General features: G+C 43.0%; 1 protein-coding gene across 10 annotated transcripts in view; it reads left to right on the forward strand.

The window, feature by feature from the left end:
- PAX8 (paired box 8) overlaps positions 1-17,360 on the forward strand; it is a 154,783-nt gene that overhangs the window by 41,080 nt on the left and 96,343 nt on the right. For 9 of the 10 annotated variants that reach the window (XM_033949357.1, XM_033949359.1, XM_033949361.1 and 6 more), the window contains exon 3: positions 8,494-8,538. The exons of the other annotated variant lie outside the window; for it this stretch is intronic. In XM_033949357.1, coding sequence (XP_033805248.1) covers positions 8,494-8,538 — 45 coding nt within the window. The remainder of the gene's footprint in view (positions 1-8,493; positions 8,539-17,360) is intronic. 10 annotated transcript variants of the gene reach the window in all.

Consider the following 17,360-nt stretch of genomic DNA (forward strand, 5'->3'; position numbering starts at 1 on the left):
GCGGTTTGCAGTTGAAGGGCATGACCAGGAGGCCTTCTGAGTGCAGGTAGTTAAATTGTGAATTTTTATTACTGTGTCTGTAAAGTTTGGAATTCTCCTTAGATCAGGGGCCCCGTGAAGTATTTTGTGCGGCCCCGGTCGAGGGCGATGCAGTGTTTTCTTCTGCTGCCCACGGGTGTTTACCGTCTTGCCAGCTCCCTCCTCTGTCTTGCTGCAGCGTTTGCGCGGCCCCAGAAAATTTTTTTCCAGACAATGCAGCCCAGGGAAGCCAAAAGGTTGGACACCCCTGCCTTAGATAGAATTATATCTTACTCTCAGGGATCTGCGCTGATCCTAAAGGATAATTACAGAATAAAAGTACCAAGAACAGAATAGAATTTGCATGCCTAATCTTTAGATGTTCACAGTTATACTAGCCGTAGACCAGGGGTGTCAAAGTCCCTCCTCGAGGGCTGCAATCCAGTCGGGTTTCAGGATTTCCCCAATGAATATGCATGAGATCTATTTGCATGCACATTCATTGGGGAAATCCTGAAAACCCGACTGGATTGCGGCCCTCGAGGAGGGACTTTGACACCCCTGCCGTAGACCATTTGGTAAAGCAGGTGTATTTCTGAAGCATCAAGCTTTGTTAGATGCCTAACTATAGCAAGGGTGCACATAACTTACTGCAGGGGTACTTAAACCTATCCTCGGGGTCCACAGGCCAGCCGTGTTTTCAGAATATCCCCAGTGAATAGGTATGAGAGGGATTTGCCTGCCTGCCACCTCCATTATATGTGGGGGCTGCTGAAAAGTTCTCAGTCCAATCAACAAAGTTGGGGCAGTGTCCATTGGGGGCTATACACTTAGGGCTCCTTTTACTAATATGTGCTATCGTTTTTAGCGCAAGCAGTAAATTACCATGTGCTACACTGCGCGCTGCTCTTCTAGAACTAACGCCAGCTCAATGCTGGCGTTAAGGTCTAGCGGGCACAACAATGTAGCGCGCGCTATTCTGCGCGTTAAAGCCCTAACGCAGCTTAATAAAAGGAGCCCTTATTCCAGTGATTTTCCACTTTTTTCGTTCCATCAGAAAAATACGGAATGAAAAAAGTGGAAAATTGATGAACTAACAGACTCATAAAAAACAAAAACGTCTAAAGAAGCATCCTAGACTGGCACTTGGACGTCCTTAGCACCAGGATGTCCAAATGCCAATAATCAAAGCTGCATGCATCAAAGTAAGACACCCCCACACTCCCCCAGTGCTCACTGAACCGCCTTCTCCCACACAAAAATGAGACCAAAAAGGTACCCATCTCTAAAATTGCATCATCTGGTATGGAGAAGCCAGTAGAGCTGCACACAGGTGTCTTAAGTGGTCTGGTGGGGGGGCTTGTGAACCATAGAGAGGAGGACCTAGGCCCATAAGCCACTCTAACCACTACATTTATGGTAGAACATATGAGTCCACCCAAACCCTACTATACTGCCATATAGATGCCACATGCAGCTAAAAGTGCTTTTGGGGTGGTATACTGGAGGGTATAATAGGTTTGTTTGTTTGGTTTTTTTGGGGGGGGTTTTTTTTATTTTTTTTGGGGGGGGGGGTTTAGAGCACTCACCATAAATTATAAGGGGGTTGACCTAGGTAAAACCTGGCCTAATATACTGGTGCCTACTTCTAGGATACCTAGTGATGCCAAAGTCCATTAGGTACGCTTAGGCGGCATTTATAAAATCTGGTCCAAAGTTCCTACTGCATCTTGTGCAATTCAAAAACTCCTTCCACCTTATTTTAAAAAAGCCTTTCTGGGGGTGTAACAAGTCCTCAAGTTAGCATTAAGAAGGACAAGGTTTGAAGACATCGACATATCTTCCTATGATTCATCAGAAAATGTAATGCCATCCTCAGTCCATGCCTGTCTTAAAAACAACAATGGCAGCTGCTCATTTCTTGGAATATTCTAGAAGGCTGGTGTGAAATTAGAGACAGTTCAGCATTATCTTTTCCGCAGAAGATTTGAGAGATAAATTGCCCACCCTCCCAAGGCAGCACTTAATGCATGATGTGACTGCAGATATTGGGAAAAATACGCATTTAAGATGTTCATATTGGCAATAATAGTTCTGGAGTATTAATTCAATCTTGTTTTTAGATATTACAGCCATATAGAAACCACAGATCTACATTGTTTTTATTCCTCCGAGGTGGTATAAATAATGTTCATTGTTTCCTCCATACTTTTATTGAAGGCTTGAGAGATGGTGAGACAGTTCCACTGAAATTCTGGACAGTATAACAGGTTTCCCAACCTATGGGGAGAAACCAGACATTGAACCTGTGTACAAGTTCCCTACATGGCACCAATTTCTGATCTGATCCTGCCATGAAACCCTCTTACCTCAAATTTCTATATATTGCTCACAATGCAGCAGGAGCAGCTGAGACAAAAGCAATGCAAGCTTCACCCTCACATATACAAGATACAACACAGACAGAAGAAGTATAAGCTCCCCTACCTACCACAGAACAAGTATAGCACAGGCAGGAGTAGCATAAACTCTCCTCTTCCCCCCCCCCCCCCCCCCCACACACACGCCACAGAACCAGTACAACTTATCCCCACCACCAGCACAAGTAAACACACCCCACTACAGAGCAGGTACAGCAAAGATAAGAGCAGTTTGAATGTCCCTCATACAAGGGCGTCAGTAATTCAAGCTTCTCTTATACACACATATTCTTAGTACTTCTCATAAAGATGGTGAACCAGGGGTGAGAAGAAGTGCTTGATCACACTCAGATGCTGAAATATGTTTGGAGAATAATGTTGTGTTAGGTAAATTGTGCAGATTGTAAATATACAGGAGGCTAAGAATGATTAAAGGAGTCTTTGCAGAATGATTTAAGGGATGACATTCTCTTAAACATAAAACATTTCTGTCATAAAACATTTAAGGTTTTATGTTAAGAACATAAGAACATAAGAAGTTGCCTCCACCGGGATCAGACCAGAGGTCCATCGCACCCAGCGGTCCGCACCCGCGGCGGCCCATCAGGTCCATGACCTGTCAAGTGTTCCCTGCCCTAAAAAACCTATCCTTACTTCTATCTGTATCCCTCAATCCCCTTTTCCTTCAGGAATTTATCCAAACCTTCTTTGAATCCCTGTAGTGTTTTCTGCCCCACCACAACCTCCGGGAGTGCGTTCCATGTGTCCACCACTCTCTGGGTGAAGAAGAACTTTCTGGCATTGGTTCTAAACCTATCCCCTTTCAGTTTCTCCGAGTGCCCCCTTGTACTTGTTGTTCCCCACAGTCTGAAGAATCTGTCCCTGTCTACCTTAGTTAGTCTAGTTATCTGGCTTAGTGTCCCTGGCTTAGTGTCTGTCTGTCTATCTATCTTACTATCTTTGTCTCTCTCTCTCTCTCTCTATATATATATACATATATACATACATATGTAAACTGGAAGGAAAAGACCTGCTCTCAATTCTGGGAACTATCTTAAACCTGTGGGCTTTCAAAGTTTGCACTACTTGATTAATATTGGTTAGATACACCAGGAATCTCTAGAGATTTAATAAATAGCTGGGGATGGCTATCAGTTCATGGGAACTTGTTGGCAGAAAGTCGAAAGTTCACCAGGGCATATCAGGCATAAAGCACCCAGAGTACATGCAAGGTTACCCATAAACATCATTAAAAGCCATCCACTAGCTTAAAAACCCAAATAATGTGTTAAAAATTCTAATAAATATAAATTCAAATGTGCAAAGATTGAAGATAATAATAAGAAAGTGCCTAAAGTGTCAGGTGCAAAGTCACATCGTTCCTGAATTTCAAAAAGCACCCTAAGTGCAAAATCACTAATTGATGAGCCTTGAGAAAGCAAGAAATCACATTTGTCCAATAAATTTAAACTGCCATCGGCAAGGACTTATCTAAGAAGCCACCAACATCCATCTAGTAAGAGGGTCTGTTGTCCGGGAGTGCCAACTGGTCGCCCCGTTTCGTTTCCTTCTTCAGGGGCCAACTCAGGGACGTCTCCCACTGAAAACTAAATCAAGCACTGCTCCTCTCCAGTTTACATGTTGTGATCCCTTTCGTGTAGAGTACGCTTTTTCTTATTTTGGCATATATACACATGCCCACAGATGCTGTATAAAGGAGGTAATGATAAGGGGCCTGTAAGAATTCAGGGGAATAGCAGAAGATTTGGGGATGAGATATCAGCAAAAGCAACAAACCACACGGGGGTCTACATCATTCCAGGATTTTTCACGGAACAGAGTGAGATCACATCATGGTGCCTCATTTTTAATCAATGTTATGACTATTTTGGCTTGTTGGGATCTGAATATGTGTATAGATCAATTTTCAGCAGCGGGGCCATTTAAAGTAATTTGGTTTTCCAGAAAATGTAGAAGTCGTGCCATTGAAAACCTACATATAATTTTTAACAGATTTCTTATGCGTATAAAATTCTGGAGCTCATTTTAGAAAGGATTACTGGTATATCAAATCAGATATAAAATGCAGAAAGAGCCGTGTCTAAAACTCTATTATATATTTAAAAGCTTTTTAAGAGATCATTTTCAGGGATGGAGTTGGGTAGAGTTTAGGGTTTACCTATAGGCTTTTCCAGATACATGTCTGTATAGTTACGCTTGTAAGTGACGCTGTTAGAATAGATCATATATACTTGCACTTTCCTTTTTTGAAATTCCGCTGTGTATGTGATGCACCCGCGCTACATCATTTCTACCGCCACTTCTAAAATTGCTCTCAATTCCTACTATTTGCCTGTCACTGCTTATGTATGATTATATGTTCATTGGCTGAACTTCACTTTTGAATGTATAAGTTTTGTCCGTCTTTACCCCACAACAGAACACCAACTTAGAGAATGACATGGGGACAAATTTGTTCCCGTCCTCGCGAGTTTGGTCGCTCCTCTGCCCCATTCCTGTAAGCTCAGTCTTAACCGCACAATCCTCGAACACTTATGATTTTAAAGTATTTGAGGCTCTTGCTGATGAGGACAGAGCTTGCAGGAATGGGGCAGGGACAGGAAAAGAGCTCGCAGGGACGGGAACAAATTTGTCCCCGTGTCATTCTCTACACCAACCCTACAATAGTCCACAGGAAAAAGTGTGAGAGTAGAGTCAAAAAGATGACTCCTCCCCTGGGTGAATAACTTTAAGATCCTTTATTTATGTAGTTCATATGTTTATAGAACCTAACTCTCAAACCAGAGGAGGAAATACAATGATTGATAGGACAGAGAAGCAAAACAAGGGGAGAACACAATAGGAAAGGAAAATGTTCTTCATATGTAGTAGAGATGTCGTAGTAGAAAACGTTTATGCGTGTCGCCTATTGAGACAAGTTGGGGGGGAGTGTTGTTGGGGAGCATTAGGATAAGAAGGATAGGGCAGGGGATTTTCGTGCCGAAAGGCTGCAAGGGGATTGGTGCACGAGAGTGCTAGACGGCACAGGGGCAAGGTTATAAAGCATGGACCTTGGAGGACTCAGCTCCTTCCAGGGTCCTCCAGGGCAGCTTTTTTCCCCACCCGCACACCCGTGTTTTTTTGGCTGATACTTGGTAGCTCAGGAGGGCGGGTCTCCCGAGCTACTGGGTGCTGGGGCTCATCCGTCAATGAGCAGTGGGATGGCTGGGAGCCGTCCCTTGGGGTCAGGTGACCCGGCTACAGGGGCATGAGGTCATGCCACCCCTCAGATTGTTGCTGCTTGTAGCGGGGTTGAGCGCAATATGTTGCTGTGTACAACTGCTAACTCGGGAAGAGCTTGCTGCTGTTGTTAATTGATGTTTAATTTGTTAATGGATGTTAATATATGCAATGTTAATTTATTTGGTATTGTTGATCAATAAATAGAGCTGCGGCTATTTTCCATAATTGAGTGTATTGAATTATTATTTAGTGGGGGCAATGAGTGAAGGGGTGGGGGTGGTTGAGGGCGACAAACAGATCCCACTGTTAAATATTTTAGATTAGATTTAAATTTGCTTAAAGAAGATTCTTCATGACAAAATGATGGTAACGAATTCCATACTGTTGGCACGGTTACTGAGAAAATTGATTTGCGCATAGTATCGTAGACTAATTGACGTAAAGATGGGATGGCTAAGAGATTTTGGTTGTTTGATCGTAGTAATCTAGCGGGAGCTCTATGGAATGATTAATCTATCAATGAACCCTGGAGAGTGGAACATTCTTGTTTTAAAAGTTAGAAGTAATATTTTATAGGTTATTCTGCGGGAAAGTGGGTAGCCAGTGAGCATTTCCTACCAAACCAATAGAACCAGCTACTCCCACGGATCAGATCTCTCGAAGGGCTCCTGAACTTTAGGCAAGCAATAAAAACATACCTGTTCACCTAATCCCTTGCCTACTACCATATGTTTAAAAAGAGAAATGTATATTGGAACCTGACCATCTGTACTTGGCATATCAGGACATTCACATTGCATTATAAACATGACATATTGTAACCATTGATTGTATTTTATGTAAGTTCAAAACCTGTAAACCGTCCTGACTACCTATTATGTATGTTCAACCTGTAACCCTTTCTGAGCTCGTTGGGGAGAACGGGATAGAAATCAAATTACATAAATAAATATAACATGGATCCATGTTTCACGTTGGCATGCCTTTCTCACGGGTGGCCACAATATGTATCATCAATTCTAGAAATATAAAAACTCTGGTTTCTTCAATTTAAACTCACTCCCTGTGCTGCATCAGCACCTGAGCCCAGTTTCACTCTAGAGCAGTGGTCTCAAACTCAAACCCTTTGCAGGGCCACATTTTGGATTTGTAGGTGCTTGGAGGGCCTCAGAAAAAATAGTTACTGTCTTATTAAAGAAATGACAATTTTGCATGAGGTAAAACTCTTTATAGTTTATAAATCTTTCCTTTTTGGCTAAGTCTTAATAATAATAATATTGTAATTTATAGTTAAAGAGACATATGATCAAGAAACTGTTATATTTTACTTTTGTGATTATGATCACACATACCAAGGGCCTCAAAATAGGACCTGGCAGGCCGCATGTGGCCCCCGGGCCGCATGTTTGAGACCACTGCTCTAGAGTGAACGTCCCAGGACTGCACCAGCCTAGCCTGACGACACTGCTGCTGTGAGAGATCCTATGCGGAGATCCTTTTTGATGAGTCGGTTTTTGCTTTAAATTGACAAAATCAGTGGTTTTTTTTTTACTTTTCTAGAGTTGATGACACGTATGAGGGTGGTTTGAAAAGTTTGGCAAAAAAGCAAGTTAAACAACGTAGCCTCCATCGAGGGCTTTACACTTAGTCCAGCGAGTTTCCAGTTTTTCGTAGGCTATTTTTCCTATGATACAAAAAAAGCTGGAAACTTGCTGGACCTTCGATGAAGACTACATTGTGTAACATTGCTTTTCTACTAAACTTTTCAAACCACCCTAGTATTGTAGTAACCCCTGAGGAAGGCGGGTCAATGCCGAAACATGGTTCCATGTTGGGTTCTATACGAGGGGCTGCTGAAAAGTTCTCAGCCCAACCAAGATGAAAATGATGTGGAGCCATGAAACTTACAAGTTATTTCACACTTTTCTTGACACTTTTTTGTTTCAGTGAGGTAAATGCATCCAGTAAATGGGCACAAGTATAGGGAAACCAAGCCATTGTGACATCACCAATGAGCTTGGCTCTTAGGCATTGGTGGAATGAGGCATTATGACATCACAAGATGAGGGGCCACTGAAAAATTCCCAGCCCAACCAAGAAGAGAATGATGTGGAGCCATGAAGCCTACAAGTTATTCTACACTTTTCATAACACTTTTTGCTTCATTTCATATCATTGAAATGAAAAGTGTCAAGAAAAGTGTGGAATAACTTGTAAGTTTCATGGTTCCACATCATTTTCTTCTTGGTTGGGCTGAGAACTTTTCAGCGGCCCCTCGTAAACATATGAACTACATAAAGAAATGATTTTAAAGTTATTCATCCAGGCGAGGAGTTATCTTTTTGACCACACTCTCACATTTTGTCATTGTCCCCCCCCCAAAAAAAAAATCATGCCTCTTTTATAAATACACAATTTGCTGTTTTGTGAGTAAAATGGCCAGAATTAGAGGTGTATCTGGCTCAGATCATTTTAAAAGAAACATGCAGCTGGCATCACTGCTGACTGAATATTAGCCAAGTAATTCTACACCCCTCCCCCCTCAATTTCTCACCCTAGAGCAACATATCAGCACATAAATAAATACCTTCTCATTTCCACTTCAGAAGTGGTTGGTTGCATGTCAGGTTTCTTTCACTTATGTTTGGGATAGAGTGTACAGATAAGTACTGTGTTAGACTATTGTGGCCTTTTCTATGGATGACATTTTCAGGAGGGGTGGGGGAGGGGTCAAAATCTTTTTTTCTTAACATGTTCTAGCTTAGCTTGGAGCATAATATTGTCATGTTTTTAACTGGGGTCTTTATTGCAGATATTAGACTGTTTGGGTCGGTACATCAGGACACGTTTGAAAACGGTATGTATGTTCCGGAATAACAAATGTTATGTTTGGAAAGGGGAAATCTAAAAAAGAGTTGGCAAGGTTTACAAATAAATGTTACTCTCTGTATACTATGTAATGTTTCAGAATTACACAGTCACCTAGAATCAGTCATCGATCTTGGTATCAAGCTATTCAATGGACATGTCTCTGCACTCCTGCAGACAGACATCAATGGAAGAGTGTCAGCCATGGCATCATACTCACACGCTGCATGGGTCAATCAGGTACCAGTTTGTGTGTGTGATGTCACAGGTGGCTGTAGCAAATATGAATGTGTACAGGTGCACAGGGCATTTACAGAAGCTGAATATATTCTGAAGATGAGAAAAGTTGCTCTGTAAGCACAATATTATTGGGTAATTCTTGAGTGATGGTGTTCTCTGATGTTTGGCTTGCTTCATATGGTCTAATCTGAGAATGGAGTAGGAAACTCAAGATGTGATCCTTCTATACCTGATGCCATTGGACACTTGTTTCATCATTAAGGAATGGCTGTCCTAATAGGTAATGCCAACTATTTATGAAGAATACATCTTGAGCATAAACAGTGATTGCATAAACATATGAATTTAGCAGGTGGGCCTGCTGATCCAGCTAGAGCTTCTGGGAGGCCCAGTTTTGACTATCTTAGAACTTGCTCCTGCTTCTCAGACCCTCAGAACCTAAGATTCTGGTTGGCCCATGTGCCTAAGGCCCTGCCCATAGGAAGGGCCTTAGGCGCCTGGGCCAATCAGCCTTAGGCTCCTCCCTGGTGCATCCCACAATGCACTGGGAAGGGGCAGGCCCACTTCATTTCAATGGAGGTGAGCAGCTGGACGGTTGGAAGACCCATCCATCCGTCCAACTTTTAATGTTAGTGGAGGGGAGGGTTTAGCAGGGGGGTATCCGCGCATGGGGGGGTCTTCCAGCAGGAGGGATTAGGCTCCCTCCTGACAGTGATCGGCAGGAGAGTCTTTCAGCAGGAGGGGTTGGACTCCCTCCTGCCAGCAATCATTGGGGGGGTCTTCCGGGCAGGAGGGATTGAGTATCCCTCCTGCCTTGTTCATTCAGGGGGGGGGGGCGGGACTGGCGGCTGCAGCCATGGTTCCTAAACTTATCACAGCAGGAAGATCCTGTGCTGCAAGAAGTATAGCAGCTGTGTCTACAATAACCCGATTGTCTAACCGGTGTCTGTAACATAGATGGTTACAGAATCGGGTTTATTTTAGGCAGCCTTAGGCTTGATTCTATGTAGGACACCCGTTGGCTTCTGAGACCGGGCTAAAATGTCCAAATGAAAAATGTACAAAACAAGCCATTTGCATTTAGGAAGGACTGACCTTTTTAGTAGACTGGCCACACAGACATGCCAGCAGAGCAGTGGGGCACTCAGGGGGGCAATACAGTGAACCTCACATAAAGGGCCCCAGTTACACATCCCACCAAAACCCCCTTACATTGAATGGGAAGCCCTCAAAAAAAAACTCACCCAAAACCAACTGTACCCAACTGTCTACAACCCCGCTAGCCCTTATGCCTACAGGTGTCACCTATATGTCAGTATAGTAGTTTTGGTGGACTCATACTTTCCACCACACGTGTACAAGTTTGGGGTGGCTTATGGGCCTGGATCCCCTTCTCTGTTGTCCACTGTACTGACCACCAGGCTACTTCAGACACTTATTTGCTGCTTTAATAGGACTGGCCATTACATCTGCTGCTGTCAGGACAGACAGATATATACTATATATAACTCGTTCTGAGCTCATTGGGGAGAATGGGATAGAAATCAAATCAAATTAATAAATCAATATTTCATTCAGATCTTTGCGGGGTGGGAGGGGGGTTAGTGATCACTGAGGAAGTGTGGCTAGATTATGCCTTTTATCCTTCCAGTGGTCATCTGGTCAGTTTAGGCCCTTTTTGACCCTTATTTGTTATTTAAAAAGGTCTAGCCCAAAATGTCTAAATCAGGGGTAGTGAACTCCGGTCCTTGAGAGCCATATTCCAGTCGGGTTTTCAGGTTTTCCCCAATGAATCTGCATGAGATCTTTTTGCATGCACTGCTTTCAATGCATACTTATTGGGGAAAATCCTGAAAACCCTACTGGAATACGGCTCTCGAGGACCAGAGTTCCCTAGCCCTGGTCTAAATGGTGCCTTGGACATTTTGTGAAAAGTTAAATTATTGCTGCAAAACATGCAAGTCTTAATCCTAAAACAAAGAATGGACTGCAGAGTAGAGCGTACAAGGTGCAGGAATCTTTACTAAAAGTCCCTATAAAATTGTTATCCATAATAAACAGCTCTCTTATATATAGAAACATAGAAATATGATGGCAGATAAAGACCAAATGGCCCATCCGCAGCATTCTCTATCTCCTCTCCCTGAGAGATCCCACGGGCCTGTTCCATGCTTTCTTGAATTCAGGCACCGTTTTTGTCTCCACCACCTCTATCAGGAGCCTATTCCATACATCTACCACCCTTTCTGTAAAAAAGTATTTTCTTAGATTACTCCTGAGCCTATCACCTCTTAACTTCTTCCTATGCCGTCTTATTACAGCGCTTCCTTTCAAATGTAGGTATTTAAACATCTCTATCATATCTCCCATCTCCTGCCTTTCCTCCAAACTAAACATATTGAGATCTTTAAGTCTATCCCCATACGCCTTATAGCGAAGACCACTGACCTTCGACTCCACCCTGCTTATATTTTTGAAGGTGCATTCTCCAGAATTGTACACAATATTCTAATTGAGGTCTCACCAGAGTCTTATACAGGGGCTTCTATACCTTCTTTTTTCTACTGGCCATACCTTTCCCTATATACCCAAGCATCCTTCTAGCTTTTGCCGTCACCTTTTTGACCTATTTGGCCACTGCAAGATCATATTTGTCCTCAAAATAATAAGTCAAAGACCAATAACCCTCCTATTATGATGAATGTAAGAAGGAATTCTTTTCAAAAACTTCTTAACTACTTTTTTTTATACACTTTTTTTATGAAGGCTAAAAGACCGCAAGTGTTCACGGCCATCAGAGCACAATAAGGAACCCAGCTGAGAGTCGTTAATACCAGCTGAGTTATTCCTGAAGCCATTCTACACAGCTAGGAGCTAAAACGCTAAGTACTTTAGGCTTTATGAAGTTAATAAGCCTGAATATTGAAGCAATACCTATTCAGATTCAGTATTTGCTACATCATTATGTTCTAAAATTCATAGTTTAAAATTGAAAATTTTAAAGTTTTTTAAAAATAAGTTATTAATAAAAAGAATTTAACAGTGATAAAGGATAATATAAAAAGAAAGGCATATAAGACTAATGATAGTTCACAGGAGATCATTCTGACAGGACTTGTTCCAAAGATACTCGGCCGTGAACACTTGAAGTCTTTTAGCCTTCATAAAAAAAAGTATATAAAAATAAGTATTTATAGTTAAGAAGTTTTTGTAAATAATTCCTTCTTACTGTCACTGTAAGGTCATCATATACTATCATACCCAAGTCCTGCTCCTCTTTTGTGCACAAAAATTCTTCACCCCCGGGCCTAAACTATACTGTTCTCTCGGGCTTTTAACACCTTACATTTCTTAGCATTAAATTTTACCTGCCAAATTTCAGACTATTCTTCAAGCTTCGCTAGGTCCTTCCTCATAGTATTCACACCATCAGGGGTGTCTACCCTATTGCAGATTTTGGTATCCTGCCTTAACTCTACCCAAAACAACCCTACAACATGCCTAATTGAGATTTAGATGCACTGTCATTGAATAGCTTAGAAAAACGTCTAAGAAGTAGGTTCTGAAAATGGCGATTTGGATGTTTTGGCAATTAACACGTTCGAATGCCACTGTATGTCACTTTTTGGACGTCTCTGTGTTTTGAAAATGAGCTATTTTAAAACTTTCCCATATTTTCATACTCCAGTTACTCTATCTTATCCATTTGTGAATTCCATCTTTGCTTATACCCAATGCTGTCCATTAAAATGTTTTACTGTGTGTTGTGTAAGCATTGTGTAATACTATGGGCCTCTTCTATTAAACTGTGCTAACAGTTTTCTAGCACGGGGAGCCATGCTGAATGACCCGCTCTGCTCCCGACGCTCATAGAATTCCTATATTTGTATTGTTATTTGAATATTTTACAGCTGTAATTGTCTTTTTCCTGTTTTGACTTATTCTTGATGTACACCACCTTAAGTGAATTCCTTCAAAAAGGCAGTAAATAAATCCAAATAAATGTCAACACAATACCCAATAAAACATTTTAATAGACAGCACAGCGTGTAAACAAAGATGGAACATATAGAAAATAAGAGAGAGTAACAGGAGTAAGAAAATAAGGGGACTAATTGAAAGAAAGTTGTGCATGAGGTCAGAATGCTACATGAAAATGATCTTCGATAGAGTAGGAGAGAAGAACTTGTGGTGTGAGAGATATAACTACACGGAGGAGCAGGAGCGTACTCGTAGACATAGGGTTACCAGACGTCCAGGGGTCCGGATGGCTTTTCAAAACCCAGCACTTTGTCTGGGTTTTGAAAAGCCTCCTCAAATCGCAGAGGGCAAGGAGGATATCCACGCATGCAAGGATTTCCTCCTTGCCTGACGTGATTTGCGGACAAGAGCAGGCAGCAGGGGATGGGGCGAGATTAGGGCGGGCCTGGGGGCAGTTCTAGGGGTCTAGATTTTCTGACTGGAAAATCTGGCAACCCTACATAGACAAGCCCTAACAATTGTTCAAGACTCCTCTGCTCGCAACCTTGGAGTTGTTTTCGATTTCGACCTCTCATTTTCTATGCACATCCAACACACTGTTAAGGCCTGTCGCTTCTATCTCTACAACATCGCCAAAATTTGCCCCTTCTTCTCTGAGCACACGACTCGGACCCTTGTCCACACTCTCGTAACCTCACGCTTAGATTACTGCACTCTACTGGTCTCCTGCTGTGCTATTTCTCCCCCCTGTAATCTGTGCAAAACTAGGGTTACCAGATTTTCCAAATGGAAAATCTGGACCCCAAAGACTGCCCCCAGGGCCACCCAGTTCCACCTATTCCTGCACCATTATGCCCCAGCCCTGCCTCCGCCTCGCCCCACTCCCACTGCCTCCTCTCGTCGGGCAAGAGGGCATCCGCGCATGTGTGGATGCAACGTGATGATGTCACACATGCATGCATGTGATGTCATCTTGTGGCATCCGCACATGTGCGGATGCCCTCCTGCCTGATGGCGATTTCTTGGAAACTTTTCAGAACCCGGACATAATACCGGGTTTTGAAAAGCCGCCCAGACCCCCGTACATGTCCTCAAAAGAAGGACATGTCAGGGAAAATCCAGACGTCTGGTAACCCTTTGCAAAACTCTGCTGCATGACTCATCTTCTACCAACCTCGCTACACTCATGTTACCCCTCTCCTTAAATCACTTCACTGGCTCCCTATCCACCTTCGCATATAGTTCAAACTCCTATTACTAACCTACAAGGGTGTTCATTCTGCTGCCCCTCAATATCTCTCTTCTCTCTCCTTATACATCTCTCAGAAAACTCTGTCCCTCAGATCAGCTGCTTATTTCTTTACGCTTCTCCTCCACTCTCAATTGCAGACCTCTAGCTGCTCTATATGCCTGGAATAAACCACCTGAGTTTGTTCGCCATGCCCCTCTCTTTCCCTTGTTTAAAAGCAGACTGAAAACCCATCTTTTTAATGTAGTCTTCAATCCATAACCCTACTCCCCACTACCCTAGCCAGCAAATTAACCATTCCACCTAACTGTATACATGGCATCCTGTTTGTCTTGTCTGTTTAGATTGTAAGCTCTTTTGAGCAGGGACTGTTCCCTTCTTGACTCTACAGTATTGTGTATGTCTGGTAGCACTATAGAAATAATTACTAGTAATAGTAATAACACAATTTTATTTTAACATGCAGTAGTGTCTACACCCATTTATGTTATGACTCCCTTACCACTCCAAAATACTGGCTGTGTATAGGGCCTACACACTTTTCATGCTATCATGTGATTATATCTTTCCTCATATGTGTGCATGTGTGTCTTTGCCTTTCTCTATAGTCTCTGTGTGAGGGTTCTTATCTGTCTTCCTTTTGGTACATGTCTATATGTTTCCATAGTTGTGTGTGTGTGAGTGAACTATCTGTTACCTGTGTGTAGGAGTGTGCTGCCTGTTCTTCTTATTAATTGTTTTTATCCTGTACCCCTTTCATTACCCATAAAAGCACTGCCTGCCCCCCTAAGCATATATGTGAATGAGTTGTCTGGCCTCCTGAGAGTGTATTTTCTGTAACTGATATGTTTGGGGCTATTGTGTCCTGGTTAAACTATAACTGTCCTGGTGTGTGATGGAAGGAGCTGTAGGTCGAACACATCCTGAACTTTCTATGCCATGCTCACTAGACAGTAAATCACTGTGTGAAAATATGAGCTCATGGGTATAACATTATAACATGGGGGATGGGGACCCACATTGACGCCCAGAAATGACACCTGATTCTTTGAACAGCTAGAGCTGGAATTGCTTTGGAGAAAACATTCACAGCTCTCAGGAAGAAGGGAATTTCAGCTATCATACCACAACAATACCTACTAGCTAGCTAAGATCACACTTATTACAGCTTTAGTAGGGAATTATATTGAGATGGACAAACTAGACAGGAGCACCCTCTGTTTCTATATGAGGATTCGGAGCAGGACCAGCATTAGTGGGGAGTAAACAGGGCAGCTTCCTTGTGTCCCAAGGCTCTGGGGGAGTCTCCCAAAGGGCAGACATGTCCTCCCCCTTCTAGGCAAGCCGGTCTGACGTCACCTTCACTCTTTGTTCAATTTCTCATCCATTTTTGTTGCAGAGAATAAGCGGCTGCGGCAGCGACTCTGAAATGCAGCCTGTGGCCTCCCTCCCTGCTTTCCTTCTGCCGTGTTCCGCCCCCAATGACGCAACTTCCTTTTTACAGCTGGGTGGACCGTGGCAAAAGGAAAGCATGAAGGGAGGCCACAGACTGAGTTTCAGAGTCGCTGACACAATTGCCAGTTCCCTGCAACTAAAATGGATGAGAAGTTGAACAAAGAGTGAAGGTGACTTCGGACCGGCATGCTTAGAAGGGGGAGGACATGTCAGGCCAGGAAGCCCCGGACCAACTAGTTTTTTAAAAGTAGAATGGAAGAGAGGTTTCAAAGAAGTGCCAGAGTAGGGGTGGGGTTGGCTTGAAGTGAAGAGGAAGAACTTATAGGGCCAGAAACAGAGGGTACTAGAGAGAGAGATGGTGGGTAGTGGTCTGGAGGGAAAGAAGATAAAGGGAGAGAAGTTGGACATGGGATGCTGTGAAGGAAAGGGAAAAGAGATACTTGAAAAGAGGACAGTTGGGAAGAGAAAAGTTGATATGGTGGACCTTGGGGTGATGAAGAGGGAGGGAGCGATGTAGAATAGCAGAATAGGATAGTTGGAAAGAGAAAGGGAGAGATGATGGACCTCGAAGGCAGGAAGAGATATGGGATGGGAGGGCAGTTGAGAAGGGAAGGGGAAAAAAAATTGGACCTGGGGATGAAAGTAAGGTAAGGAGGGAGGGAACGAAAAATTTTAAGTCTTGGGGTGAAAGGTAAAGAGAGATGCAGCATCTCCCATTGTTCAGTATCAAGGAGGGAAAGAAGAAGAACAGAAAAGAGGGAGAGATATTGGACCATGGGGAGAGAGGGTGAAAGATGGACCCATAGGAGGCAAGAGAGGTAGGATAAGAAGATGCTAAGGGATGGAGAGAAAAGGACAGGGAGATATAACCTAACGAGAGAGGAAGGGGAATTCTGGAAGTGCTGGGCCATATGGAAGAAGTCAAAAGGGGATGACAGAGAGTAGTGAGCATAGTGTTGGTAATGGGGAGTAGATAGAAGGAAATATGAGGTTGAGAAAGGAGTGAGATGGGAAATGGGAGAGCTACGGAATAAGAAGAGAAGGAAAATTGATAGGTAGATGAAAATTTAAAAAGAAGGAGAAGGATGAGAAAGAGGGTGAGATTTGAGTGAACAGAGACAGAAAAGAAAAAAGGAGGAAAGTTGAAAGGAAAAAATCAATATGTTGGAGACAGGCATAGTGAGGGAATGGAGCAAGAGAGAAGAGGAGAAAAAATGGATAGCAGACACTGGAAAGAGAATTAGAAGATAGACAAAAAGCAGAAAGAGAAACTGGGACCAAGATGATAGGAAAACAAAACGTCCAGACATCAAGGTAGAATAAAAGTGTTTTATTTTGAATGTATTAACTTGAATATGTTTAGCTTTGAGATAGGTGCATCGCAAATATATTTGTATTCTATTCAGTGGCATAGCCACATGACTAATTTTTCCTTTTTTGGGGGGGGGGGGGAGGGTGCTGCTGGAGCCCAAAATGGGTGAATGGGCACCAAATTCTCCCCACCTGAATTCAAAATATTAATACTTGAGCAGGTGGGGATCCCCCAAGCCCTGCCAGCTGAAGGCTCCTCCTCTGGTTCAGCAACCAGAAATCTCCAAGCTTTGCAGCTAGTGGCTGTATCCTCAAGCTGCCACTGCTTTCCTGCATGCATGAAAGCCAAGGGGTTGGAGAGGCAGCAGCAGCTCTGAAATTCTGTTGCAAGCTGCAGAACTTGGAAAGTTCTAGTCACTGGACCTGAGGAGGGGGAGGTGGTGGTCATCAGCTGGTGAGGCTTGGGGATCCTCACCAGCTACATCAAGGGAGATGTTCATTTTGAGGGGGGCCAAAGCTCAAAGTTGGAAGCCCAGCCCCCTCTCAAGGTTATGCCACTGATTGTGTTTAGTATA

Source organism: Geotrypetes seraphini, chromosome 6, assembly GCF_902459505.1.
Source record: "Geotrypetes seraphini chromosome 6, aGeoSer1.1, whole genome shotgun sequence".
NCBI lineage: Eukaryota > Metazoa > Chordata > Amphibia > Gymnophiona > Dermophiidae > Geotrypetes > Geotrypetes seraphini.